The 27,996-nt window shown below is 59.9% G+C and overlaps 1 protein-coding gene across 2 annotated transcripts; it reads right to left on the bottom strand.

The window, feature by feature from the left end:
* Positions 1-128: 128 nt before the first annotated feature.
* Positions 129-25,279, bottom strand: SORBS3 (sorbin and SH3 domain containing 3). 2 transcript variants are annotated; one of them, XM_084884449.1, is made up of 21 exons: positions 24,841-25,275; positions 22,405-22,561; positions 22,043-22,160; positions 20,018-20,211; positions 18,850-18,913; positions 16,710-16,748; positions 15,982-16,075; positions 14,100-14,190; positions 13,796-13,882; positions 13,648-13,701; positions 12,846-12,932; positions 11,959-12,005; positions 11,408-11,547; positions 11,155-11,207; positions 11,012-11,058; positions 10,732-10,846; positions 6,821-6,946; positions 3,942-4,253; positions 2,678-2,781; positions 2,067-2,173; positions 129-436 (listed from the first exon to the last, which is right to left on the bottom strand). In XM_084884449.1, the coding sequence occupies exons 2-21, from the start codon at positions 22,504-22,506 to the stop codon at positions 375-377; spliced, it is 2,043 nt and encodes a 680-aa protein (XP_084740575.1). In that variant the 5' UTR covers positions 22,507-22,561; positions 24,841-25,275; the 3' UTR covers positions 129-374. The 2 variants fall into 2 exon arrangements, with proteins under 2 accessions (XP_084740575.1, XP_084740574.1); XM_084884448.1 differs by lacking the exon at positions 129-436 and adding an exon at positions 1,734-1,976 and having other exon boundaries at positions 2,023-2,173; positions 24,841-25,279.
* Between the last annotated feature and the right edge of the window lie 2,717 nt (positions 25,280-27,996).

The following is a 27,996-nucleotide window of genomic DNA, read 5'->3' as shown; positions in this document are numbered from 1 at the left end:
AGCTGCTCCTTGTTAGAGGAACCCCATGGGGGTGAAGCTGGGAGCCAGTCCCTGTTAGAGGAAACGCCACGGCAGGGTGGGGGTGGGGGAACTCGGGGGTCTGGTCTCAATAAGGCCTGGAAACAGTCTCCACTTCAAAGCAGACCTCTGTATTTGGGGAACCGGGGAGGGGAGGAAATAAAAAGACTGTGAAAGGAATGCTTGTGAGCTGTGGGTGGGAGTCAGTCCGGGGGGCTCCGAGGGGAAGGCTGTTTGTTGAGTTGTCTGCAGATGTCGGCAGCCAGGTCCTGGGGAGGAAGGTCCTCTCTCCCTCTGAGAAGTGCTACTGCGCTCCACCCCATCCTGGCTGGGCTCTGAGTTGCCACGGAGACCTCTCACACCGGAGCTACATAATTTCCAGGGAATGTCCCAAATTTCTGGGTCCTCCGGGAGACACCTGAAAGAGGAAAAGACCAAGATCATTGCCCACACTTCCTTTAAAAATAGGAAAGACGAGGGCCCTGCCCCCTGCTGGCAGCGGCCAGAACTGCAGGTGGAGCGTGGGGGGCGGGAGGAATGGTCGGTCTTCCCCATTCCTGCCTGCTAGCTAGTGGCGGACGCTCAGATAAGCAAAGCTGCACTTGCTAACTTCAACAGGGACCCCGCCGCTGTGGGTAACTCTGCACACAGCACGGAATAACTCCACCCTCCCTCGGGAAAGCCAGGAAGCAGGAGGACGAATCATGGGAACTTAAATCCGTGGGCCTCGCTCTGGTCTAGTATGACACCCTCGTTTTAGAGATGGGGCAAATGAGGCCTAGGAGGCCAAGCGAATTCCCCCAAGCACTCAGCTGTGTAGGGGTAGGAGGGGCCTAAAATTCAGGCCTCTTTCTGACATCGTTCCCCCCTCCCCCCCCCTGAGAAAAACAAAACACCTGTGTCCTGGGGTGGTGAAGGGGGGATGCTAGGAATACGAAATGGAAGTCCTGGGCCTTCCCTTCCTGGCATCCTGACTTCCTTCTGAGTAGCCCAGGCCCACCTTGTTTCCGGGCCTTGCTGATACTGTTCCCCTGCCGGAGGGCCGCTCTCTCCTGCTCTGACACAACTTCGAGGCCCAGCTCCCACACCTCCTCCAGGAAGCCTTCCCTGACTTGCACTGCCCACCATGTTAAGTCCCACGTGGCTACTGAACATTTAACCCGTGTTAAGGTGACCGAGAAATTGAACTCTCTAAACTTTTCCTCCAGAAGCACGCGAGGCTGACTCCACAAAGGTGGTGCTTTGCTTCTTGTCTCTATCCGTTTGCAAAGCGTTGCAGGTTACAAAGAAATGGAAAAGAAGCAGTGTTCCGAGTAAAATGAGTGTGTGCCCCAAACACACCCCTCCGAGGTAAGGACGTTAACCAGTTAGGACATCACGGTCACTGGTGTGGCTGCAGCCTGGCCACCAGGAGGTGCTGGGATGCAGGTGAGGTGACCCCCCTGCCCCGGCGCTGCCCCTCCAACACGCAGGCCGCGCAGCCTGCCGCCCGGGCACCCCGGCTGCTCTCTGTCTCTGAGGACGGCCCCGCCTCGGAAGCGGAGGCCTGGGCAGGGCTGCCCACTCTGGGAAGCAGGCACGTGACACCTGCTGGGCTGGTCACCTTGGACCAGGCCAAGGCCAGCGTGAGGCTTCCTGCTTCCGTCCTTTGCCTGAGCTGCGCTTGGACCAGGTCTGAGGGCCGGGATCCCTTCCTCCTTTTGGTGGAAAGGGGTTGGGGGAGCTAGCTGCTAACTGGGAGGGAGGGGGGGCGAGAAAGTGGGGGATACACAGGTGTGAGACTTGGTCCCAGTCTGAACTGACTTAGTGACCTTGGCCTCATCCCTCTTGGAGGCCTGAAGGCAACAACAGAAGTGCTGGCTCCGGGGAATCAGCCAGGCCAGAAGGTGGATGTGCTGAGTCAGCCATGACTCTCTGTGTCTCCCCTCCACCTGCCCGCAGGGACCCTGAGGTACCCGCTTCCAGCCTGCCCCCAGCCCCTCCCTCCAGCACCCTGGGGTACACGTCCTTCCAGCCTGCCCCCCGGCACGCCCCCCAGGCCCACCTACCCACAAACCAGCCGTCGTCGCACTGCTGCATGACATCCACCCGGTCCCCCTCCCGCAGCTCCAGCTCGTCCTCGTTCTGGGGCCTGTACTGGTACACTGCCCGGTACCTGCGGGGCACAGTGTCATGGCAACTGCCAGAGCCCTCACCCCTTCCCGAGACCAGACCCAGAGCCCAAACCCGAGCGCTGCCCCCTCCTGTGGGTCTTCCAGGGTTTCCCCGTGTTCCCGACAGCCCTGGCCCCGCTCCTGGAATGGCAGCTCCAGCTCCAGCCCCTTCCTCCCAGGCCTGCTCCCTGCCCCCCGAGCCCGAACCACCCCCCCTGCCTCCTCGGCGCTCCCAGGGCCTTCCAGCCTGCTCTCCCGGCTCCCACCCTTCCACGCCGACCTCAGGGCTGGGCACTGAGGAGCCCGAGGCTGGGGGCTGAGGGAGGGGGGCCACAGGGACAGGGACAGGTCAGGAGCACTGCAGGCAGCAGCCCCCTCGCCACCAAGAACTAGCGCTACCCAGCAGGAGCGTCCCAAACCCACCCTGGGGAGCTGGGGCGGGGCAGGTACGAGGGTCGGCGTGCTCAGCACGGCCTGATGCAGCCCCCCCCCCTGACGGCACTCACGGGGTCCAGTGTATCTGGGCGGTGTTGTGGGAGGCGGTCCCCGGGTCCACGGCGCGGCTGGAGCCTCCGGGATGGGTCAGGGAGGACCCAGGGGTGCTGAGACTCTGAGGGGCCACGGGAGGAAAAGTGGGCGAAGGCAGCATGAGGGGGGGTGGGGGGGAGTGACATGGCCCCTCTTCCCCGGGGCAGCACCGCGCCCTCTGCTCATCTGATCCTTTGTCTAGGGCACATGTGTCAAACACACGGCCCGCGGGCCAAATCCAGCCCGCCAGGCCTTGCAATGTGGCCCGCACCGCGCTGTCATCACTGCACTCCCCTGTCAGTTTATGACATTGTCAGTTTACGACTGTTCAGGAAACCATTCGGCCCGCGATTTAGGCTGGATTTTAGATTTTGGCCCCTTCTCTGATTGAGTTCGACACCCCTAGTCTAAGGTGACCAGACGTCCCGCTTTTGGCGGGACAGTCCCAATTTTTAAACAATTCTTTCCAAGAATCGGGACTTTTTTAAAACGCCGCAGGACGCAGGACAAATTGTTTAAAAATCGGGACTGGTCACCGTGCCTTTGTCCCCAGGGCCCAGGCGGGGCAGGTGGCTGGTCTCCGAACCCGCGGGCAGCGGCGGGAGGAGCCCGGCCCCCCTGTGCTGCTCTCACTGGTTTGCTGAGGGAAGCGATGACTGCGGGAGCAAACGGGCTTGTCTGGGAGCCCTCAGGATGGGGCCCAGTGACTCCTTAAGAATAAACTTGCAGCTCAAACCCCTCCTCCCCCCACGACCCTCTCTGTGGGAATTACCATCCTCATTCTGCAGGTGAGGACTATTCTACCTCTGAGAAGACCCACATCCAGAGACAGCAAGTGACATGCCCAAGGTCACAGCAGGGCCAGCAGCCCGCCCCTCGGGCTCCCGGCCCTCCCCTGAGCCTGAGGCTTTTGGGGCACAGCAGGGCCAGCAGCCCGCCCCCCAGGTCCCCCCTGCACCCTGTCCCTAATGCTTTTGGGGCACAGAAGTGGAGTGAGAAGGGTCAGGAGGCTTGGGCTGGCCCTGGTGCCCATTAAGGGCCGGCTGCCTGTCCCATGCTCCCTGCAGCCCGGGGGCCAGGACCAACCGGAGGCTCAGGGGTCCACAGGGCCGGGGTGGGCTGCAATGCCAGGTCCTGCCCAGTCAGGCACCCCGCCCGTCTGCCCTGGGGCGGTCCGGGAAGGGTTCCCCGTCACAGGAATGGGGGCACGGGGCGGGGAGCGGGAGGGAGAGGCCAGCTCACCTGGGTCTGGGGTCCGGGCTCCTGGGCGGGGAAGGAGAAGCCGGCGCGGCGGGGGGAGGTCCGGCCCCCCCAGTCGGTGGGGTCCGCGGGGCTGCGCGGCGCCCCCGGGGAGCTGGGGGGGCGGGCCGCCAGCCGGGCGGCGGTCATGCTGGGGGACGCGGGGAGCTGGGGGCCCTCGTCGCAGAGGCGCAGCCGGGGCTCCCGGCACACCTGCACGTAGCTGACCGGGAAGATGCCCTGGCGCCCGGTGCCCGAGATGCGCCCCTCATACCAGTTCTCGTTCACCTTCCGCATCAGGCAGATGCGCTCCCCCTGCGGGAAGGAGACAGGAGTCAGGTCTGGAGGGCACCACGCGCCCACGGCTGCCCCCGCGGACACCCAGAGGGGTCGCGGACACCCAGAGGGGTCGCGGACACCCAGGGGGGTCGTGGACACCCAGGGGGGTCGCGGACACCCAGAGGGGTCGGGCTCCCAGGGGTCGGTGGGCTGCTAGTGTGCCGAGGTCGCCCAGCCAGACGGTGGAGTGTCAGGAGCCAAACGTCAGGAGCCAAACCCAGGCCGCCTGGCCACGGAGCAGAAGCCACAGGGGAGCCTGGTGGCTAGTAACTGGGGTCCACACCAGGCTCCGCCGGTTCCACGTTGTGTGGCCTTAGATAGCCGACTCTGCCCCTCTGAGCCTTGGTTTCCTCACTCGCGAAGTGAGGGTAGCAATGCTGTGGCCGTGAGGCGCTAAGGACGTCATTGGCAGCTTGGCAAGCAGCACTGGTCAGGCCCTAGCCTGCATGGGCCCTGTCCCGCCTCCACGCTGAGCGGTCCTGTCACCACTGCCCACAAACCAACCCCCTGATGACAGGCAGTCCCTCCTCAGGCCCTCACGGCGGAGCCCAAGGGGGCTGGCCAGGGGAAGCGGTCTCCAGCCCTCTCCAGCCCCACCTCTCCACCAGCCACCTCCTCCCGTTCTGTCCCTGCCTTCTGGGGCCAGCTCTTCTGGGGGACATTCAGTAGGGGCATTCATGGTTTCTGCCCCAAAACTCAGCCAAAGGGAGACCAAACCCTGCTTTCTAGGACAATATTTTTTTTTTTAAATATATTTTTATTGATTTTTTACAGAGAGGAAAGGAGAGAGATAGCTAGAAATGTCGATGAGAGAGAAACATCGACCAGCTGCCTCTTGCACATCCCCTACTGGGGATGTGCCCGCAACCAAGGTACATGCACCTGACCGGAATCGAACCCGGGACCTTTCAGTCCGCAGACCGACGCTCTACCACTGAGCCAAACCGGTTTTGGCTAGGACAATATTTTTTAAGCTTTCTCGAACATGATCTATCATAAAAATTGTATTGTAGTAACAACCCAACACACACACACACACACACACACACACACACACACATGCACACACGCACGCACACACAGACATAAATGCCTAAAAAATATTTCTTTAAATTTTGAGAGAGGAAGGGAGGGAGAAACATCGATATGAGATTGATCAGTTGCTCCCGCACATGCCCGATTGGACTGCTGATCAAACCAACACCTTGGGTATGTGCCCTGACCGGAAATCGGACTGCCACCTTTTGGTGTATGGTGTGTCGTGAAACCAACTGAGCCACACTGGCCAGGGCATAAATGCCTAAAAATGTGATAAAATACCCTTACTACATGCAAGGTGTTTTTGGTTTTTTTTTTAGTTGATTTATTTTAAAGAGAAAGAGAAACATCGACCTGTTGTTCCATTTATTAATGCATTCATTGATTGATTCTTGTATGTGCCCTGATCTGGGATCAAACCCACAACCCTGGCATATTGGGACAACTCTAACCAGCTGAGCTACCTAGCCAGGCTACATGCAAGGCCTTCTAATATTTTCATTTTACTCTTTTAAAAATGCCCTAGCTGGGTTGTTCAGTGGTTAGAGAGTCAGCCTGCAGACTGAAGGGTTTGATTCAGGTCAAGGGCAAGTACATTGGTTGCAGGTTCGATCCTTAGCCCCAGTCTGGGTATGTGCAGGAGGCAACCAACCAATGAGTCTCTCTTACATCAATGTTTCTCTCTTCCCGTCCCTTCCACTCTCTAAAAAATCCATGGGAAAAAATATCCTCAGGTGAGGATTACAAAAAAAGAAAGAAAAGAAAACAGTAAAAATGCAGATTGTGATCCTCAAAATCTACCAGCCTAGCCAAAACTGGTCTGGCTCAGTGGTAGAGCGTCGGTCTGCGGACTGAAAGGTCCCAGATTCGATTCCGGTCAGGGGCATGTTTGTTGGTTGCGGGCACATCCCCAGTAGGGGGTGTGCAAGAAGCAGCTGGTCGATGTTTCTCTCTCATCGACGTTTCTAGCTCTCTATCTCTCTCCCTTCCTCTCTGTAAAAAATCAATAAAATATATTTAAAAAAAAAACACAAAACAAAACAAAACAAAAAATACCTACCAACCTGGAATAAAGCACTACTCTAGAAGTTTTGGACTTTCAAAATATGAGCTACGTTAAGAGAAATTAATCCAAAGAGACTGAGAAAAACAAAAAATGAAAAGACTAAACGAAGGTGGATTCACCTCTTTTCAACAATGTTTTACTGTAGCCCTAGCCCGTCTGGCTCAGTGGATAGAGCATCAGCCTGTGGACTGAAGGTTCAATTCCCGTCAAGAGCACAGGCCCGGGTTACAGGCTCGATCCCCAGTAGGGGGCGTGCAGGAGGCAGCCGATCCATGATTATCTCATCATTGATGTTTCCATCTCTCTCTCCCTCTCCCTTCCCCTCTGAAACCAATAAAGACATACGTTTTAAAAAATAAATGAAAACGTTTTACGGTATGTATTTCCTCCGTCCTCACCAGCCCCAGCCCACCCCCACTCCCTGCCTGCCTGGCCGCACCTTTCGGAAGGACAGCTCCACCTCCAGGTCCCCCTTGAAGTTGTACTGGGCCACGGCCTCTCCGTACTCCAGCACCTGGTAGGTGGGCGGCTTGTGCGGCTTGGGGATTTCGTCGGCAGGCAGCACCTACAGTGAGGAAGAAGATGAAAAAGGCTCAGCCGGGATGCGAACTGGTCACACACCTGGGGCTCCCGGGAGGGGGAGGCAACCAAGAGAAGGTGGTATGGTAAGGCGACCGGACGTCCCGATTTTTAACAATTTGTCCCACGTCCCGCGGCGTTTTAAAACAGTCCCGATTTTTTCCAAAAAAACACCACGGGACATTGCCGAAACCGGTTTGGCTCAGTTGTAGAGCGTCGGTCTGCGGACTGAAAGGTCCCAGGTTCGATTCTGATCAAGGGCATGTACATTGGTTGCGAGCACATCCCCAGTAGGGGGTGTGCAAGAGGCAGCTGGTCGGTGTTTCTCTCTCATCGACGTTTCTAGCTCTCTATCTCTCTCCCTTCCTCTCTGTAAAAAAATCAATAAAATATATTTTTAAAAAAACAACGCCACAGGATGTGGGACAAATTGTTAAAAACCGGGACTGTCCCGCCAAAAGTGGGACGTCTGGTCACCTTAGCAGGGGTCTTCAAACTACAGCCCACGGGCCACATGCAGCCCCCAGGGGAGTCTGATCCGGCCCGCCAGGTTTTTTGGGCAGTGAGCGCAGCCAAGGTGTTACAGTAGGAATTAGTAGTTCATATAGTCCGGCCCTCCGGGTCTCTGAGGGACCGTGATCTGGCCCCCACTTTAAAAAGTTTGAGGACCCCTGCCTTATGGGATGGTAAGATCTGTCCCCAGGCCAGAGAGGGGACAGGCACCAGACACAGCCAACGGGCTGCTGAGTCCCAGGAAGGGCCCTGGAGGAAGATTCTGCACTGGGGGTGTATGGAGTGGGCATTATTGGAGTGGGCACTGGGCAGTGGACAGTTCAGGGGAGGGAGTTGGACTTGGAGGGCAGAAGGAAACAAGTTTCAAGGAGCCGGCACCCCCGCTGGCGTGCTCTGAAAGGCAGGCGCTAACGTGTTACCAATGCCGAGGACCCAGCGTCCCTTGTCCTTCCCCTTCCACCCCACCCGCTGCCACAGTCTCCTTACTGCCTTTGCTTCACCCTCCTCATACACATCCAAAAGCAGATCAACTATTTTTTTTTTTAATATATAGGTTTTAAATGTTTTTACTGATTTAAAATTTTTATTATTGATTGATTTTTAGAGAGAGAGAAACATTGACTTGTTCTACTTATTTATGCATTCATTGTGTTTTTTTTAAAAAATATATATTTTATTGATTTTTCACAGAAAGGAAGGGAGAAGGGTAGATAGCTAGAAACATCGATGAGAGAGAATCATCGACGAGCTGCCTCCTGCACACACCCCACTGGGGACGTGCCCGCAACCAAAGTACATGTTCCTGACCGGAATCGAACCTGGGACCTTTCAGTCCGCAGACTGACGCTCTATCCACTGAGCCAAACCGGTTTCGGCCATTGGTTGTTTCTTGTATGTGCCCTGATGGGGGATAAAACCTGAAACCTTGGAGCATCGGGATGATGCGCTCATCAATTGAGCCACCCACCAGGGCTGTTTTTATTGAGTTTAGAGAGAGGGGGGAAGGAAGGAGGAGGGAGGGGAGGAGGGGAGAAGGAGAGGAGAAGAGAGGGAGAGAGGAAAAGAGAAAGAGAGAAACATTGATTAGTTGTCTCCTGCACACACCAGACCAGGATTGAACCTAAAACCTGGGTGTGTTCCCTGACCAGGAATCCAACCAGTGACCTGTCGGTACATGGAACAATGCTCAAATAACAGCACCACTGGCCAGGATGCTAATAAATATGTCATACTAAGACCTAAATGACTGATGACACGGAATACTGTATATACTTTGCGAACTTTCAGGCTCAGAGAGTCCTGAGTGTGGGAGAGGGCTGCTGATGTCTGCCGTATCAACAGCCTGAATGAGCCGAAACCGGTTTGGCTCAGTGGTTAGAGCTTCAGCCTGCGGACAGAAAGGTCCCAGGTTCGATTCCAGTCAAGGGCATTTACATTGGTTGCGGGCACATCCCTAGTGGGGGGTGTGCAGGAGGCAGCTGATCGATGATTCTCTCTCGTTAATGTTTCCAACTCTCTATCCCTCTCTCTTCCTCTCTGTAAAAAATCAATAAAGTATATTAAAAAAAAAAAAGAAAAGAAAAAAGAAAAGCCTGAATGAAAACAACCACCCACTCCATAGTTCAAAGAGGAAGTCATGAAGGAAATGGAAAAATAGTTTTGAGTTGAATGAGAAAACACATTAAAACCTGTGGGATGCATTTAAAGCAGTGCTTAGAGGAAAATGTATAGCATTAAATGCATATATTGGAGGGAAATGTTTCAAATCAATCATCTAAACTACCACCCTAAAAAACTAGGGGGAAAAAAGTGCAAACTGGACCTAATCCAAGCAGAAGGAAATAATAAAGCGGCAGAAGTCAATGATATGGAAAACAAAGATAGAGAAAAATCAATAAAATGTAAGGCTGGTTCTTTGAAAAGATCAATAAAATTAACAAATCTCTAGCCAGAATCAGAGAGCACACAAACTATTAATATCAGGAATGAAAGAAAGGACATCGCTGCAGATCTTACTGACGTTAAAATGATAATAAAGATACATTATGAACAACTTCAAATTAATAATTTAGACAGCTTAAAAGACACAAATACCGGAACCTATAACTTCATTCAGATTCTGGATCTTTTAACAACTTGTCTCTGAACCTCAGCAAGCCCATCTGTAAAATGGGGCAGATCTATCCCTTCCCCAGGTTAATGAGAGGAAACAGGTGACTCTGGAACAACCAAGGTTCAAACTGTTTGGGTCCATTTATATGCAGATTTTTTCAAGTAAATATATTGGAAAAATTTTGGAGATTTCCAGCAATTTGTAAAAACTCACACATAAACCAGGTAGCCTAGAAATATCCCCCCCAAAAAGTTAAAAAATAAATGCATAAAATGTATGTATTTTCTCTTCCTTATGATTTAGCTTACATTATTGTAAGAATACAGTATATAATACATATAACGTACAAGATAGGTATTAATCAGGAAGGCGTATTTTATCGGTAAGACTTCTTGTTAACAGCAGGCTCTTAGTAGTTAAGTTTGGGTGGCCCTGGCTGGTTTGGCTCTATGGATAGAGCGTCAGCCTGCGGCCTGGAAGGTCCCAGGTTTGATTCCGGCCAGGGACACTTGCCTCGGTCCCCAGTAGGGGACATGCAAGAGGCAGCCAATCGATGATTCTCTCTCATCATTGATGTTTCCCTCTCTCTCTCTCTCTCTCTCCCTTCCTCTCTAAAATCAATAAAATATATATATTTTTAAAAGTTACATGTGGCTCTTTGTGTGGGGTCATCTTTGTAGGGGGAGGGTCAGTGCCCTTAAGCCCTGCATTATTCAAGGGTCAAGTGCACACATGGAAATGAGTGCATGTATATGCGATTTGTAAACACCGCACACTTTGTACTCTTGCCAGGTGTAATTAGGATTCACCCCAGGGACAGCCTGAGAGAGATGGGTTCTGCATGGTGGGAGGCTGGGACACTGACAGCGCTGGCGGGCCTGGTTCTCCCCCGCTGACTGGGCCCCAGCGTTAGCCATGGGACAAACATTTCCTGAGTCCAGGCGAAGTGCTGGGCCAGGCTGTGGGGGCCACGGCTGCTAACGCGGCTGAGACATGGCCCCTGCCCTGGAGCTCACAGTTCGCATCGCGGGGAACCCGTGAGCCGCGGCAGCCAGCTCAGGAGAGAAGCCGTGGATGGCTCAGGGCTCTGCACACCCGAACGCCCACCTCTCCACGCCCCCTCGGCCACTGCTGCCCCAGCTCACCTCCACGTAGTTAGCCGGGAAGATGCCCAGCCTGCCGTGGTGCTCCCCCTCCAGCCAGTTCTTGTCCACCTCCTTGTGGATGTAGACAATGTCCCCCTTCTTCAGGGTCAGCTCCCTGCGGGGCAGAGCAGGGACATCGGCAAGCTGAGGCCCTCCCGGTGGCCCCGTCCAGCACACCCAGTCCCCTCCGCCTCCTGGGGATGCCCACCGCAGCCCCCCCTCCCTCCCCCAGTGCAGAGCCAGCCCCAAGGGGCAGGGGAGGGGGGACAAGGGCACTTACTTGGGGGACTGTGCCTGGAAGTCAAACTTGAGCCTGGCAGCCTTCCTCTATGCAGGGGGAGAAGACACAGGGGGTGACCCCAGGACCCACCGACCCACCCAGGTCCCCCTTGCACCCTGACCCTAACGCTCCCACCCCCTTACCTTCTTTTCGTCCTTCCTGGCAGGGCTGACCCCTCGTTCAGAGGCACTAGGGTCTGCGGAGAAGCATGAGCTCAGCGTGGAGAAGCCATGCCTGGGGATTGGGGGGAGGGGTGGCTGGAGGGCTGGGATGGGGTCCCCACCCACTGGCACCGGCGGAAGCAGGGGCTATGGGATCTTCCTGCCACACCCGAGGCACCAGGGCTGGTGAGCGCTGGGCCTCTGAGTGGGGGAAGGGGCAGGATCTGGTCCTTACCTTGGGCTGAGGAAGGGTAGACAAAATCCCTACGGCCTAGGAAGGGGCTTCCTCCATCCGCCATTCTGTGGGGGCTCAGGGGCCAGGAGGCGCCCCGGTAAAGTGCATTCGGGTTGCTGAGGCTCCAGGCAGAGGCCGGGCTGCGGGACGCAGGGAGGGAGTGAGCCACCTGTCTGGCCTCAGCTCTACCAGGCTCACCCGGATCGCCCAAGCTCCCCCAACCCTCACAACCCCCCCAGCTCCGGCCGCCCCGCCGCGGGACGTCCCACTTCCCAAGCCCTGGCCGGCGAGGGCGCGGCCCGCGGGGAGGCGGGTGCGCGGGCCGGTGCGGGCGCGGCGCCCCTCTCCGGCCAGGGCCGTGGCCTCCAGGGCCAGGACGGCCGCCAGCGCGAGCGGTGCCACCTGCCACCTCCCGGCCCCCCGCCCCGTCCCGGCCGCCGGCCGCCCTCCAAGTCTCCGCAACTCCCGTCCGCTCCGCACCCCTCCCTCCCCTCCCCGCCCTCCCCTCGCCACGTCCCTCCGGCCGCCCGCCCCGCGCTCCGGCCACTCACCGCGCGGAGGCCCGCGGCTCCGGGGGCGGCCGGGGCGCCGGGGAGCCCTGTGGGGTGTGGGGGGGACGGGGCGTCAGGCCGGACCGTCCGCCGCGGGGCAGCCAGGCCGCCGCCTCCCGGGAAGTTGGCGGCCGGGAAGGAGGGGGCGGGCGGGGCCTGGAGGAGGCGGGAGCCGGAGGAAGCGGAGCGGGTGCGGAAGAGGGGGAGCCGGGAGCGGCGGAGGGGGCGGTGGAGAGGAGAGCCCTGCGAGTGCGCACCGGGGAGGTGCGGGCGGGGAGGTGCGGGGGAGGAACAGGGGAGGAACAGGGGGAGGTGTGGGGCTGGGGCGGATTGGTTGGGCGGGGGTGATCCGGGCCTGGGACGCGGAGGTCCGGGGCGGGCAGGTCCGGGGGAGGAATAGGGGAGGAACAGGGGGAGGTGTGGGGCTGGGGCGGAGAGGTTGGGCGGGGGTGATCCGGCCTGGGACGCGGAGGTCCGGGGCGGGGAAGTACTGGGGGAGGTCGGGGCTGGAGCGGAGAGGTCCGGGGCGGGGAGGTGGGGGGGGAGGAGGAGGTACAGGGAGAGGGGTGGGGTAAGGGGGGAGGTACAGGGGGAGGGGTGGGGTAAGGGGTTCCGGGGGAGGTCCGGGGCTGGGACGGGGATGATGGGGTGGTCCAGGGGCGGTGCGGGGCTGAGCGCGAAGCCGCCCGGGCCGTCGGGCTGAGGCGCGGACCCGGAGGCTGGGCGGAGTCCCGGGAGAAGCCCGCCCAGCCCGGAGAGGAGGCGCAGACGGGTGAGTCTGCCCGGGTCACGCCGAGTGCAGCCGGAGGGACGCCTGGTGGCCCCTCTCCCCGGCCCAGCTGCGGCGGGTCCGGGGCGCAGGCTCCGGGGGGCCTGGGGGTCGGTACCTTGGGAGAGGTCTGCCGGGTCTCAATGGCCCGCAGGTCCTTGTCCAGCTCGGCGCTCAGCTTGGCCAGCTCCCTCTCCAGCAGGACCTGCGGCGGGCGACGGGGAGGCTGGGACGGTGCGGATGCGGGGGAGGGGGGTGGCGGGGAGGGAAGGGGAGGGGAGGGAAAGCAGTGCACGGTTGGGGGGGGGGGGCGATGGCCCAAGGGCGCAGGGCGCCAGGACAGGACAGGCTCACCCATCCGGTACTCCCAAGATAGTCCTTAGCACTTCCTGATCTTGCCTTTTTTTGTGTGTGTGTGGTCACTTATCTAATCAAGACCTGCAGGATCCCCATTTTCTCTCCCGTCAAGTCTTGGCGGCCTTCTACCGCCTGGCTTTCCTGTACCTGCTTCCCTCCACTGCCCGCCTCCCGTCCTGAACGCCCTCTGCCTGGCCCAACCCGCCAACTCTTTAGAGCTCAGCTCCACCTCTAAGAATACTTTCTGAAAATTCCAGTCCACACGGACCACTCCTCTCTGCCCCTGCTTGGCCAACACACCTTTATTCCATGCATGTTTGAGTGCCTACTGAATGCCATCACTGTGGTGGGTGCTGGGGATACAAAGATAAGCTGTGGGGGACTGGGGAGGACGGAAGCTGTGGGGGACTGGGGAGGACGGAAGCTGTGCGGGACTGGGGAGGACGGGAGCTGTGGGGTCTGTGTCCTTTGCCCGCTGTCTCTGGTGCCAGCATCACTCAGAGACTCTCCTTTGCCCCCCAGCATGCTGTCTCGCCTTCCCCCGCCTTCCCTGCAGCACTCACCTCGATGGGCTGGGAGGGCTTCTCAGCAGGCTCATCCACCAGAGGTTTCTTGGGCTGAAGATGGGAAGGGCCAGTCAGAGGGGGCGAACTCGCCAAAATGCACTGGCCGAGGGTGCACCCGCTCCCAGAGGGCCCGGCCCATACTCACCTTCTGCCCAGTCTCTAGTTCTTGCAGAAACTGGTTCCAATACTCTTCTGTCCAGACATTGTCTGCTTTCTCTCGGCGTCTGGGCACCTGCATGGAGGTGGGTAGGCGTCAGCTTGAGTAGAGGGGCACTAGGACCCTGGGCAGACTTTCAGGCCACTGCCCCACCCCTGTGACCTCCAGTCCCCTACTTGGATTTGCCTCCTTCACTGGCCCCACCGGAAAGAGCATTATCTGTGCTCTTTCCACCCAGGGACCTGGCCTAGAAGGTGCGGGGACCCTGTGGGGAGGGCGCTGGGAGGGCTACCTGATTCGGGGTCCTGGGCAGGGAGGAGAATGCTCCAGGGTTACAGCTGAAGGTGCTTCTAGGATATTCTTCAGAGGGGTCCCAGCTTCTTCTAGAGGAAGGGAAGGGCATTTCTTCAGTTTCCTTTACAAGTGAGAGCACTGCCCTGGGAGAGAGAGCTGCGCGCGCGCACACACACATACATACATACACACACACACACACACACACACACACACACACACATCTTCTCCTGCTCCTGGCCCGGGAGCAGTGTTAACACGTGCATGGAAAGTTATGAGCTCTGAGTTCAAATCTCAGCTCCACCACTTGGCTGTGCTCCCTTCTGGCAAGTTACCGAACCACCAGAGCCTCAGATTCAATACCTGTGACGTCAGAAGGATTCCCGCCCACACAAGGGTGTGGTGACGCTTAATGAGGGGCCACCCTGAGGCGCCCAGGAAAGGCCTGACACGTGCTCCTGCTCCAGGAGAGGCCGGTCCCTTTCCTGCTGGCCTCGGTGACCGGCCTGCCATTGCATTCAGGCTGTGGCGATGTATGTTAGTGCCTATCCGGTGAAGCTGGTCTTTTTGGTTGCACCTGTGCCCAAGGGTGTGGGGCTATAGACTAGTCCGATTTTCCCTGGCAGGAAAGGAGTCTGCAGCCCTGGCCCTGCAGGCCTGGCCTGTGATTTCGGAGCCCTGGGCCTTGCTGCTCTGAGGGAGCCGAATTCATGACTTCATCTGGCTGGCCCCTCCGGCCGCACTCCAGGCACCGCACTGTCACCCGGGCCCTCTCCCCTCTAGGAATCCCGTCTTGGCTGACTCCAAGGCTCCAGCCTCTGTTGAATTTGGATGTCTCCACGCAATGGAATGACTGTACCAAGCAGCTTATCAAATGATGGAATGTCTGACCGCAGGGTGAGGATTTGTTGGCTGCAATCATGACTCTGTTTTCTATTCTCAAAATAATATGGGTGGTAACGAGGACAAAATATGTCGTTCCCAGTTTAAGGAAGCTCTTGTCACGATGAAGTCTGTATTAATAATGTTTGTGGAGACTTGCGATGAGCCTTAATCCTCATGACCACTCCGTGATCCCCATGTAACCAACGGGGTTACTGAGGCTCAGGCTGGTTAAGCTGCTCAGGGCACACCAGCAGGAATCCAGAACCCTGAGTCCAATTCTCCAGCTCATGGCCTCTCTCTTATCGATGCCGAGAGCCACAGGTGTGTTATAGCTATGCTAATGAGGTGAATCTCTTATGGCTATGCTAATGAGTGAATCTCTTATGGCTATGCTAATGAGGTGAATCTCTTATGGATATGCTAATGAGGTGAATCTCGCCCGGAGGAGAATAAGCAGCTGGTGGATCTCACTGAGGGCAAAGTTCCTCATTCCCAAGGTGGGGTCGCACCCCTCCAGGGCCAGGCGCCGGGCCTGGGCCTGTGTGGTCTCACAGAGAAAAGCAGCTGATCATTCACCTCCCGGAGGGGCTCCTCTCTCCGCGGCACGGGGGAGGGAACTTGGATCCTTGGCCCCTTGTTTTCTCCAGGCATCGGAGAGGATGGCCACAGAGCCACACCTACCTGTGGGACACCCGGCTCTCCACCCCGTAGAACCTGTGGATCTTTGGGGTGAGGGCTCCGGCATTGCATCACAGGGGTCTTGACCAGGACTGGGTGTCAAGTCCACCCCTGCCGGCCACTCCCCTCGGCCCCGGCGGGGAAGGGGGTGCCTGGAGCAGTGGGGGTCCTGAGAAGGGGCTGAACTGTCAGGGAGCCAGGTCCCCTGCTTGCCTACTTGGAGGCTGTGCCAGCTGCTGCCACCAGGGGCTGCCAGTCCCCACAGGGAAGCCAGGGCCCCTTGGCAGCCCTCAGGCCCCTCCCCCATGGCGGCTTACCCGCTCAGAGAGGAGGCCTGGCCTGGCCGGGTTGCAGGTCTTTGCTGAGGCCCTGGACACCTTGAGTCTGCAGAGGTGGCACAGGAGGAAGCCACTGCAGGTGGGAGGAGAGAGGGAGGGTGGGGGAGGGGAGAGCAGGGGTTGAGGTCACCTGGTTGACCTTTGGAGGTTTTGACACCCATACCAGCCCATACCCACAGTCCTGGGAAAAGGGGTGGACCCCTGAATGTGCACTTTGCAGTAAGACCTTTTCTCTCTTTAAGAAATGTTCAGCCCAAACCGGTTTGGCTCAGTGGATAGAGCGTCAGCCTGCAGACTGAAAGGTCCCGGGTTCGATTCCGGTCAAGGGCGGGCACATCCCCAGTAGGGGGTGTGCAAGAGGCAGCTGATCGATGTTTCTCTCTCATAGATGTTTCTAACTCTCTATCCCTCTCTCACTTCCTCTCTGTGAAAAATCAATAAAATATATATTTTTTTAAAAAGTTCAAAGCAGCTCTGGGGTAGACAGAAAAGAGAGGCCCAGAGAAGTCACGGCCAGGGCTGGGCATTCACTGGGCAGGGAAGCTGAGGTTCTTGAATGCCACCTGCCAGGGGTTGGGAGCTTACCGGAAATGGGCATACAAACTTCTCCAGCGGAACTAAGCCAACTGGGAAGCCCCAGAGCCAGGCGTGGCTGCAGGGAGGATCAAATTCAAGGCCAAGCTGGGCGGGCCACCCTCTCACCTCACCTTTGGGTGCTTCCTCGAAGGACCAGTCCAGATTCAGGTCTGTGGGAGCAGAAAGGACCGGGTCAGGGATGGGACAGCGAGCGAGGTCGGAGTGTCTGTGAGGCTGCCTCAGCTGCTCCTAGCCTCCCTCCTGCCTAGAGCAGGGGCCGAGGGCCTGAGTCAGGGCCTGAAGAATGTCCCGAGGGAGGGGAGGAATTAGGAGGGCAGTTCTGGGGAGGGCTCGAAATGCCTCTGGCAGACTTAAGGCCTGAGCTGGGCCAACGGGGGCAGTGGACTTGCCCAAATTCCTACTCCTCCCTCCCTGGTTCCCATACAGAGCCTCTCCCTGAGCTTCACAGACCTGCCCTCACCACTGCGGGGAGGGGAAGGCCCTCCCTCTTCTCCCTCCTGCCCCTCCTGCCCCTCCTGCACCCTCTCCTAAATGCGTGTCCTTCCCCCTCTGCCCAGGCCCACTCCTCACGGTGCTCGTGACTTCCCGGGGCCTCCTAGCAACCGATCAGCCAACCCACTCCACCTCCCAGGCGAGCAGACATGCCCCAACAGCTCCTCAAACGCCAACCAAAACACCCCCCTCGGATCCCAGGCCTCCTTCCGGCTCTGGGGCTCTCTGCCGTCCTCTGCAGCAGCGGCTGGCCCTCGTTCATGGCCCCCAATTCCCTTCTGGTGGAGCGGCTCAGCCCACCACTCTTGCCGCCCCTGCTCTTCTAAGGACCCTGTGACTTCCACACCAAACCAAATGGCCATCGGCATGCGCCCAGCAGCAGCAGTAGTCACAGTGGGTCCCTCCCTCTGCTGCAATGCTTCTGCCACTTGGCTTCAGGGAGACCACTCTGGTTCTCCCCTGCCTCCGGCTGCCCCTTCTCGGTCTGTCCTGCTCACCTCAGGAGCCACTCCGTGCCCAAGACTCAGTCCTGGGGCTTCTGTCTCTCCCTCTCCCCAGCAGGGCATCGTATCTAATCTTCTGGTGCAAAAAAAAAAAAAAATAACAGCTATTCCAGGGATTTACAACCTTGGCTGCACATTGGAATACTTGGGCGGATTTGCATCAAAATCCCTCTGAGTGAGTCCCAGGTGTTCCCGCCTGCAGCCCAAGCGTGGCCCCTGAACCACAGACCTGTGTCTCCACAGCCTACTCAACGTCTCCACGTGGACGCCCGCATCTAAAAGGCACCTCTTATGCCTGCAGTCCTCTCTGCATTTGTAAGTGGCAGTTCCATCCTTCCACCTGCGCAGGTTGATCGGCCGTGACTCCTCTCTTTCAAATCCATCAGCAAATTCCCAGGATTCTGTCTCCGAATCCCAGCAGGTCTGCTGCTGCGGCCCTGGTCTGAGGCACCGTGGCCTCTGGCCTGGGGTAAAGCCAGGCCCCCTAACCAGTCCCCTGCTGCCACCCTGCCCTGTCTTTCCCTCCTGGCAGCCTGCATGAGCCTTTCCCGACATCACTGGTCAGAGCATGCCACTCTTCTGCTCAGAACCGCTCAGCTCTTGCAGAATAAAAGCCACAAGCCCTTATAATGGCCTCCAAGGCCCTCCGGAACCCAATCCCGTCTCCCACCATCATCCCCTCACTCCACTCTGGCCTCTCCTTGATATTCCAGGATGTACCAGACTTGCTTCTGCCCCTGGGTCTCTGGGGTCCCCTTGGTGCAGCACCCCTCCCCTGCCCTGCAGGGCTAACTCCTTCACGCCCTGAGCTCTCGGCACTGGGTAAGCCCCAGCCCTCTGCTCCCCGGTGCTGACCACCAGCTGCTGTATTGTGTCTTTATGATCTGCTTATTCTGTCTCCCTTTTTCTTAAGCTTCTTTTCTGTCCTCCCGTTTTATCTTCAGCACCTGGAATAGTGCTGGACACACAGGAAGTGCTCAATACACGGTCACGGGACTGACTGAATGAATGAGTGACCTCAAGGATGCCCAACGCCCTCAGAGGATCCGGGGACAGTGCCTGCTCACTGTTCCCTCCCTCCGTCCCAGAACATACTTCCTTTGCCTGTTTTAGGAACCACTCGACCCAGAGCCTGGGGTGGGTGCAGACGAGCTCCCGAGCAGGCAAGTTCCCTTTTCTTCCCCAACTTCCGAAGCCCCCGGAGCTGGAGCCCGCTGGGGTAGAGGTAGAGAGGGGGCCCGGAAGGGTGTCTCACCTGGCATTTTCCGGTGAATCTGATGGAACATTCTCCGGTACCAGTCTCTAGGGCTGTCAACACTCTGGGGTCAGAAAAGGCAATGTCAGGCCACCCTCCTAGCAACTGATCAGCCAACTCACTCCATCTCTTAGGCGAGCAGACGTGCCCCAGCAGCTCCTCAAACGCCAACCAAAACACCCCCCTCCGATCCCAGGCCTCCTTCTGGCTCTGGAGCCCTCTGCTGTCATTTTCCTCCCTGGGCCCTTTTCCTGTGAGCCCAGTTGAGCGGGGGGGGGGGGGGGGGGGCAAGGGGGAGATTGTCTTTACTGGCAATGACCTCGTGTAGGGTAATCCATAGGAATTAGAGGCCCAATGCATGAAAATTCATGCAACAGTAGGCCTTCCTTCCCCTGGCGCCAGCTTCCCTCTGGCACCCAGGACCCTGGCTGCTTCCCTCTGGCCCGGCTTCATCAGGAAGGATGTCTGGAAGACGGCCAGTCTAATTAGCATATTCCCCTTTAATTATTATAGATAAGATATAGAAATGATCTCCATCAGTAATGACCCCGACGCTGTGAGATTTGGGGCGGTTCATATTTTTTCACTTTTCCATATTTCTGATGTTTCTACAAAGAGCACGTGCTTCTATGAGATGAAACATGAATGCAGTGATATAGGTAGAACTGTTATTTCCCACCCTCTGCAGCACCCGAGGCTCCAGACAGCCCTGGAAGGCAGAAAGGCATGGTACTGACCTCAGGTTCGGATGGGGAGATGGGAACTGAACCAAAGGCAGGTGGCTGGCTCAGACAGGCAGGCGCGGGGGTGAGGCAAGAGCCACTGGGAGCCTGGAGCCCGGCTCCATCCATGCTCACCTCTCAGGACTCTGTGCTCACTCAGTCAGCCCGTCAGCCCTCAGCAGCCATGTCATGAGCTGGGACTAGACTCTAAGAGGGGCCCCTGCCAGGATTGAGTGGCCCTCTGAGAGCCAGGGGACATACTCTTACCCCACAAGCCACTGTGCAACTCAGACACATGACGGCCTGTGGTTTTATGGGGCTCACGATCCCTGAAGCCCATCCTGATCGAACCCCTGCTTTAGTCTGAAATGTTTGGGGTACAGCCTTGGTTGCCCCAACTTGAATTCACAGACGTGCCCAGCGTGGGTCCCCAGCTCTGGACTCACCGATCGGGGGGCGATGGGCATGCCACTCTCGTCCACGGGCCCGATGCCCTCGTACTTGACCCAGCGCTTATCCCGGCGTTTGCTGTCCTTGGTCCACGTGGCTGACCAGTTCTGGGGGTGCTGGGAGGCGGGGGTCTTCTGGGTCCCTGCGGGCCGGCCCCCAGGGCCTGGCCAGGTCTGATACCAAGCAGGGTCTGCAGGGTGGGCACGAGAGCGTTAGCAACGGGCAGGGTCCGCCTGACCTCGTCCCTCCCTCGGTTCTTCGGAATACTGATCCCGTGGGTTTAAGCATTCCAACATCTCCCTGCCTGGGGAGCTGGGGAGACAGACGCTCTCCTCTCAGCAGGACCACGGGCCTCTGTGTGTTTAGGTTTCAGTTAAGGTGAATAAAAACGGATTTTGTCTTGAGAACACCCGTGCCCACCCCGCTCTGCTTTCCTGGGGCTGTCCTCAGAGCTTCCGGAGTGAGGGCTGAGCACCATTACTTGCTGGGAATGCTGGGCCATCCCGGCTGGGAGGCAGCAGGCTGGGGCAGAGAAGGTGCTGGGCTTGGCGGGGACAGACCTGACTGCAGACTCCAGATCTGCCCCCTGTTGGCCGGGTGATCGTGGACACAACCACCCGCCTCCCTGAGCCTCAGTTTTCACTTCATGGGTCACCATGGCAAGGACCCAGGGGGACCCAGAGGGGGTGGCCGTGCCCAGCACAGTGCCTGGCACACACACAGAGGCTCTCGGTAAGAGACAGGAACTGTTCACCAGACGTGGCTCAACTTCCGTGGACCCTTCAGCCCCGGGCAGCAGCCTCCGAGCCTGAACCCTCTGAGGCCCAGCTCCTCACGGGGAAGATGTCCAGGGATTGAAGACGATGAGGCTTGTGAGGCATCCTTTCGGGGCTCAGCACGGCCAAGTGCTCAGCAATTATTTGCCAAAGGAATTAAACTCCTGGACGGAGTGCCTGCCCCACGGGAATGCACAACCAAGGATGCCAGCTCCTCAGAAGGGCCCCAGGCTGGGCCCCGCACGGAGGATGTCCGGGGTCTCTCGGACCCTGTGGCCCAGGCTGGGGTGAGCTGACAGGCTCCCGGAGCTTGGGCAGCAGCCTTAGGCCCTCTTGGGGTTCAGCCCCTGCACCCTCCTGCAGCCACCTGTGCCCCCATTCCTCGCCCCTTCCACCCCCGTGTGAGCCACTCCCTGCCCTGCGGGAGGCGCCCCAGCCCCAGGGCAGTGTCCCCTGCACACTTCCTTCCCTGCCCTGCGGGAGGCGCCCCAGCCCCAGGGCAGTGTCCCCTGCACACTTCCTTCCCTGCCCTGCGGGAGGCGCCCCAGCCCCAGGGCAGTGTCCCCTGCACACTTCCTTCCCTGCCCTGCGGGAGGCGCCCCAGCCCCAGGGCAGTGTCCCCTGCACACTTCCTTCCCTGCCCTGCGGGAGGCGCCCCAGCCCCAGGGCAGTGTCCCCTGCACACTTCCTTCCCTGCCCTGCGGGAGGCGCCCCAGCCCCAGGGCAGTGTCCCCTGCACACTTCCTTCCCTGCCCTGCGGGAGGCGCCCCAGCCCCAGGGCAGTGTCCCCTGCACACTTCCTTCCCTGCCCTGGGGGAGGCGCCCCAGCCCCAGGGCAGTGTCCCCTGCACACTTCCTTCCCTGCCCTGCGGGAGGCGCCCCAGCCCCAGGGCAGTGTCCCCTGCACACTTCCTTCCCTGCCCTGCGGGAGGCGCCCCAGCCCCAGGGCAGTGTCCCCTGCACACTTCCTTCCCTGCCCTGGGGGAGGCGCCCCAGCCCCAGGGCAGTGTCCCCTGCACACTTCCTTCCCTGCCCTGCGGGAGGAAGGGGAAGGATGTGCCAGCCTGCCCTCCCACAGCTTTCACTCTCCCGGGCCAGCTCACCCAGGGAGGGCAGGCGTTAGAAGGGCAGTGAGAACGGCCCTGCCCTGCTCCGGGCTCCGGGCTCCGGGCTCCGGGCTCCGGGCTCCGGGCTCCGGGCTCCGGGCTCCGGGCTCCAGAAGCCGGCTTTCCCGCGCAGACCCACCTGGGTGCCGGGGGGCCTCTCTCCGGGTTGGGAAGTACCCATTGCACACAGTCCTGGGCGCAGGGTCATGGAACTGGAAGTTGAGGGTGTTGGAGCCACCGTTCCGGATCACGGGCACCTGTGGGGAGGGGCCAGGAGCGGCATGGGAGGGTGGGAGGGACGGCTGCCAGGGCACAGCCAGACCCCACGGCGAGGCTCCGGGGCCAGCTTGGTCCTTTTGTGGGAAACCAGGGAGGCTCCCTGGAGCTACCCTCTGACCCCCTTCCCACCTCCCAGTCCTCTAACCCCCCTGCGCCCCACCTGTCCTGCCAGGTCCCCACCACGACGGGCCCAGCAACCCTCTCCCTCGCTGCCTCACTCACCCGCGTCCCCCTGGAGAATGACCCTCCGTGGGCCCGGAGGTGGCCAGGGATGAAGTCGTCCAGGCTGAGCCCCGCCGGGCGGCTGCAGGGTGGGGCCTGCATACTCGGGTCAAGGTCAGAGGGCTGTGGGTGTGCCAGCAGCTCCTGGGCGCGTCCTCTGCGGGGAAGGAGGGAGGAAAGGGAAGCCCTGCTGGACCAGCTGGGTGCCCTCTGGCCGGACCTCGGGGTGGGGCCGGAGGGGCCGCGGTGGGAGGGCGTCGGGCCAGCTGGGTGGGAGCTCCGGGACCCAGGAAACAGGCCGCTCTGGGCACCCGCCCGCAGACTGCCAGTGCTGGCTCCCACAGGCACAATGGGCTGCTTGTTAGGCCGGGCAGGAGCGCTGGGTGGCAGTGGGGGAGGGGAGGCCGGGCGAGGAGGAGGGGAGGCTGGCCAGGAGCGGGCCTGCGGGACAAAGCCTCTGGCCGGCCCGCTGGCCACCCCTCTGGGGCTCTCACTGCACAGGCGGCGTGTCCCCCGAGGGCGGCAGGGGACGGGGCCGCTGGCGGAGGAGGCGGCCTGGGCAGCAGGACTTTCAGTTCCCTCCGTCTGCCCTGGGCCTGCCCCGGGCCCGTGTGCGCATCTGCTCACCAGCGGGCACAGGGCTTCCTCCGGCCACAGCAAGGCCACCCGCCTACTGCCCAGCAGGGCCAAGGGGGAGCGCGTGGGGGCATTTCCAGGCAACAGGAGCCACTCCCCAGCGCTCACGCGCTCCCTCTCTCTCTCTCTCTCTCTCTCTCTCTCTCTCTCTCACACACACACACACACACACACACACACACACACACACCACTTTCCCCTGCGCCTCAGGCTGTTTTTCAACAGAGGGTCTTGGGACAACATGCTTGGCTGGCCAGCCGGGTTCTTTTAAACCCTCCCCTTCCCCCCTCCCCGGGTGGGCGGCAAATGTTAGCTCAGAGGAAGGGGCTTCAGGCATCCAGGAGATGGAGGGGGCGGGGCTGTCCAACAGGGCTCTCCTGTCCGGAGACGGGGTGCAGAGCCCGGTGGACTGGGCCAGAAGCCGAACCACCATCACCACCTTCCAGGGCTGGCCCCACTCTGGTGTTTTTGTTCCTTTAGGCCTGGGTGTGCCTGAGGGGCCTGGGGCTCACGGCAGGGAGGTGCTGGGTGCATGTGGTGGGAGGTAAGGGCAGTGCTGTGCGTGTGACTGTGAGGGTACCGCCGGGTGAGGGGCGTGTGAGCAGCCCCGGGGTGCGAGCACAGAGGGTGTCAGTTGTAGGCCGGAGTGCCCAGTTCCGAGGGTCGGTCCCAAGAGCAGCGCAGGAGTTATGGGGAGCAGAGCGGATGCAGGTACAAGAGGGGCTGTGCTCGCTCCTGTACCCAGTCCCTGCTCAGGCCATTGGGGGCTGGAGCGTACAATCAAGGCTGGGGCAACTCCCGGTCACTGGTCTGAGTGGGGACTTCTGCTGACCCTTGAAAGACCTACTGGGGACGCAGCCTGCCTGTGCCCGCCCCTGCCCGTGGGGGGAAGTGGAGAGCTGAGGCCAGAGGAGGGGCAGCCCACCAGCTGGATCCAATTAGGACTCCTACCAAAAGCGAAACATGCAGACACACCCGGTTCCTGCAGCTCCCCCTCCTCTCCCCTCCCCCCATGGGGGACGTCGAGGCAGAGAGAGGGGGAGATGGGGTCCCGGGCAGGCTGGTTCCTCTCCCAGCCCAGCTGACTGCTTGTGGCCAAGTTGCGAGATCAGCATCAGCAGTGCCTGCTGTCAGCTGACCCTGCCTCCTTCCCACTCTGCTCCCCCCCCCCAGCCTCCATCTGCCCCACCCTGCGGTGCTCCCGGACCCAGGGAGGTCCCCGCAGCATGTTCTGGGCTTGCTGATCCTGGGGGGCGGGGAGGGGGTCTACCTCTCCCTCTGGCGCAGCTCCAGGGACAGGCAGGGGAGGGTGTGGAGGGGCGGGCTGAGTGTGTGCTTGGCAGCCCGGTGAAGGGACACATTCAAGGGGGCTCCTCACAGGGAGAGGGCGGCATGGGGGAAACTGGCTTCACATCCAGCTGAGGGCAGAGGGTGCCAGGGCACCTGGAGGTCCCCCCCGAATTCGGACAGCCCTCCCCCTCCGCAGCCAGGTCCAAAGGGCTAGGGGAGGAGAGGGGCTGGGCTGTGGTCCGGGGGCTGTGCCCGCCAGAGACAGTGCCCGGGCCTGGGGCTCCGTCCTAGGCGCCTGGCGGGTTTCTAGCTGCGCGTCCACGTGGACAGGACAGGCTTTCCCAGATCCCCCTTTCTGCGGGCGGAGGGGACTAGTCTCACCTCTTTCCATCCCGGAGTTTGGGGCAGGTCCCCAGGGGAAGGGCTCTGTGCCTGCGCTCAGGGCGGGCTCCGGGCCGCCGCCTGCGCCCTGGCCACCCTCCTCCCCTGCCCTCCCCTCCCCGCACCTACCTTCCCCCGCGGGCAGGTGGCAGGTGGCGGGGCCTGCGGACGCCGCCGGGGAGGCCGGGGCATCGCAGCCGGACCCCGGGGAGGGCGGGCGGGGAGCGGCCCGGACTGCGCTGTCCGCCCTCGTGACCGCGTCAGGCCGGCCCCGAGGAGGAAGCGGGTGGACGGGCCGGCGCGTGCGGGGAAGGACGGGGCGGGCGACGCTCTGCCTCCTCCGTGCGGGCTGTGAGCGGACAGGGCGCCGGGGGCCCGGGGGCCCGGGGGCCGGGGCGGGGGCCGGGGCGGGGCGGGGGTCCGGCTGGCCAGCCGCCTCCGTCGGGTCGCGGCGCGGACGCTGTGCCCGGGCGGAGCGGCGGGCCGGCCGCGGGGAGGTGCCGGGAGGGGCCGCCGGGGTCCCCGGGGAGCCCGCTCTGGCTTCCCCGCTGCCGCCCGGCCCCCTCGGCAAGCTGGCGTCGGGGCGGGCGCGGGGCGGGGGGGAGCGCCACTCAGAGTTTCCAGCGGCGTTTCCAGCCGGCGGGCGGGGGAGCCGCGCGGCGGGGCCGGGACGGAGGAAGGGCGCAGCGATTACACGGCGGGTGCGGCCCGCGCTGCCGATACGGCGCCGACGGCACCGCGCTGGGGCCGGGCGGGCGGGGGCCCAGATAGGGCGGCCGCAGGCCCGGGGCCTCGCGGACCGAGGGGGAGGTTTGGGGCTGGTGTAAGCATGCGTCTGGGCGTGTGCAAACACACACATGCACACACGCGCATGCATGCACACATACGTACGTGCACACACACATCCACACACATGCACACATACACGCGTGCGCTGCCCAGCGGGCGATGCTCACACGTGCGAGCCCCGGAGGAAACCCGCCCTCGGGAGCCCCCCCCCCCCGAGCCACGCCCCCATAGAGGATGCGGGCGGCGCCGGGACAGGGTGACCAGGTCTCCGTGTTCCCACACACCGCGTTTGTTTTTATCTCGCTGCTTTTCCGCTGTTCCCGCTGCTCTGACGCGGCCCAGGAGCCCGCACCCATTGGCTCCCTGACTTTCCTGACCGCCCCTTCTCCCCTCTCCCCTCTCCCCTCTCCCCTCTCTCCCCTCCCTTCTTCTCCCCCCCCCCCCCCCTTCGTCTCCCCCAGGCGCCAGTGTGCGCTCAGGGCCTGTGATAGGAAGTGAGGGTGCTCCCTGGCTCGCCTCAGGGACCCCAAGCCCCAAACCAAACAGCAAAGAGGCATTGGGCTATTTCAGATCTATTTTGAGAGTGATCAGTTCTAAATTAGGAAAATAAACATTCATTGCGTTCCTACTAGGGGTAAGATTGGTGTCCTGAGGCCACCATGCACTAGAGCAGCGATTTTCAACCGGTGCACCACAACAAGTTTTAAAACATGCAACTCCTGACTGTTTAGTCAGGAGCACTGACCTCTTCCCTTAGGCTGTCAAATTTAAAAAATGACAACAGCCCTCTGGAGTGACTGCCCTGTCTTGAACCATAAATATATAGGTCATATTATAGAATTGCATCTTATTGGTCACGTTGCATAATAAGGTTGCATCTGATTGGTTAATTCTTGGTACCAGACATCCATTATGTACAAGTATGGGCACCTGACTTTTTAAAAAATCACGTTGGAGTAAAAAATGGGTAGATAATTACTATTATTTTTTATTTTGAAATCAGTAAAAATTATATCTATTCTTTATCTGATTGGGAAAAAAAAGTATGTGTTTTGATTGTGCTGCATGAGGCGAAAATCACTGCTCTAGTGTTTTCCAAGCACATCATTCAACTCAAAAGCTGAGAAGGGAGGGAATGGAGAAAAGACGAAACATTTTTTTTAAAAATGTCTACAATCGTTGATGCCCTTAAGTCGATCCTTTCTCAGTTCTGTTACTGGGCTATCCTGGTTGTGGTGAGCCAGCATGCAACAACACCATAGACCGACTGGGGAAGGAGGGCCGTTTCGGCTGAGGGGGGTGGCAGCTGGCGAGCTCCCAGTGTTTGGGGGGCTGAGCTGGCACACGGGGGGCTGTTAGGTGCACACGTGGAGGCAGAGGCACGGTTTCCAAGGAAGAGCTTTTAAAGGATCACAGGGGTTCCTGTCTGCAGGTTTGGGTAGCTGCCTTTGTAAAGACACTTACTGCACTGAGCAGGGAGCTGAAGGAGATCCCCACTTAGCCACCCCCCACCCCCCAAGACTCAGTGGCTCTCCTGGAAAGCTGAGAGGGGGGGGAGGGAAAACAGCTGCCCAAAGGAGGGCCGGTGGCAGTGCCTGTTCCCTCCTGTGAAGCTCGGACCCCCCGGCCACCATCCTCTCCCCTCCCCCAGGGACAAGAGCTGCGCCCCTCTCCCTGTCACCAGTGTTGGTCCCCACCTGTCACGGTCCTCACAGCTAAGAGGGGCCACATCTCTTTCACGTTCTTCCTTGTTCTCCAAAGACGGTGGCGCCGAAGATCTTCCCGCTCCAGGAATCCTGGTCATGCCCCCCTCTCACCAGCAGCGAGCTTCTCTCAGTCTCTAAGGCTCTAACCTGGACTCCAAGATAAATATTTAATGTGGAGGGTGCAACTGAGCTGACCAGGGTCCCCACTTCCTGCTTCTCACAAGGCTACCTGCGTCACCTCCATGGGAACGGGGAGCCAGCACACGGCTCTGTAGAGCCCCGAGCTTTTCTCCAGAAAGTGAGGGCACTCCGTTTTGACCTCTGCCTGTCTCCTGTCGCCCAGGATCTGCCTGGCTCACACCTCTCTCAGCTCGGAGGCTGCTTTGCTCTGGCACCGATGGAAGTCACTCTCCGTCCCAGAGTCTTAGACTATGTGCTTGGCCCAAGGAGGAGCTTTGCAAGTCCCTGCACCCGGCTCCCTGATGCCCACCGGCCTCACAGAAGAGAGGGTACGAGATCAGTGGGAACAGAAAGCATAAGGCACCGAGACCAGCACTTTTTCCGCCCGTCTTTAGAGACAAGAATCCTTCCTCTTTGAAAGGTGAGAGATGAAAGGGGAAAAGTAGCAAAGTCCAGAGATTCAGCCCAGAGCCAGGTGTCTGATTTCTCCACCGCCGCCCCCCCTTCCAGCCTCAGCTCCACTTGCTGCTGCCCCAACCCGCAGACAGCTGGCACGGTGCAGTGAGCGGCCGGCCGGCCGGGGCCACAAGGCTGTCCTAGGTAACGTGGC

This window comes from Pipistrellus hanaki, assembly GCF_964339955.1.
Source record: "Pipistrellus hanaki genome assembly, chromosome: 5".
NCBI classification, from domain to species: Eukaryota; Metazoa; Chordata; class Mammalia; order Chiroptera; family Vespertilionidae; genus Pipistrellus; species Pipistrellus hanaki.
Note: the sequence above shows the minus strand (reverse complement) of the source record. Positions and strands in the feature narration are given on the sequence as shown.

Bases quoted from the DNA above. Each gene is read 5' to 3' on its own strand.
- SORBS3 (XM_084884448.1), bottom strand. From the start codon at position 22,506: ATGCAGGCCCCACCCTGCAGCCGCCCGGCGGGGCTCAGCCTGGACGAC. The intron at 11,059-11,154 runs GTAAGGGGGTGG...CCCCCTGCATAG, and splicing joins CCAGGAAGGACGAAAAGAAG to AGGAAGGCTGCCAGGCTCAA. The intron at 10,847-11,011 runs GTAAGTGCCCTT...TCTGCCCCGCAG, and splicing joins TTCCAGGCACAGTCCCCCAA to GGAGCTGACCCTGAAGAAGG.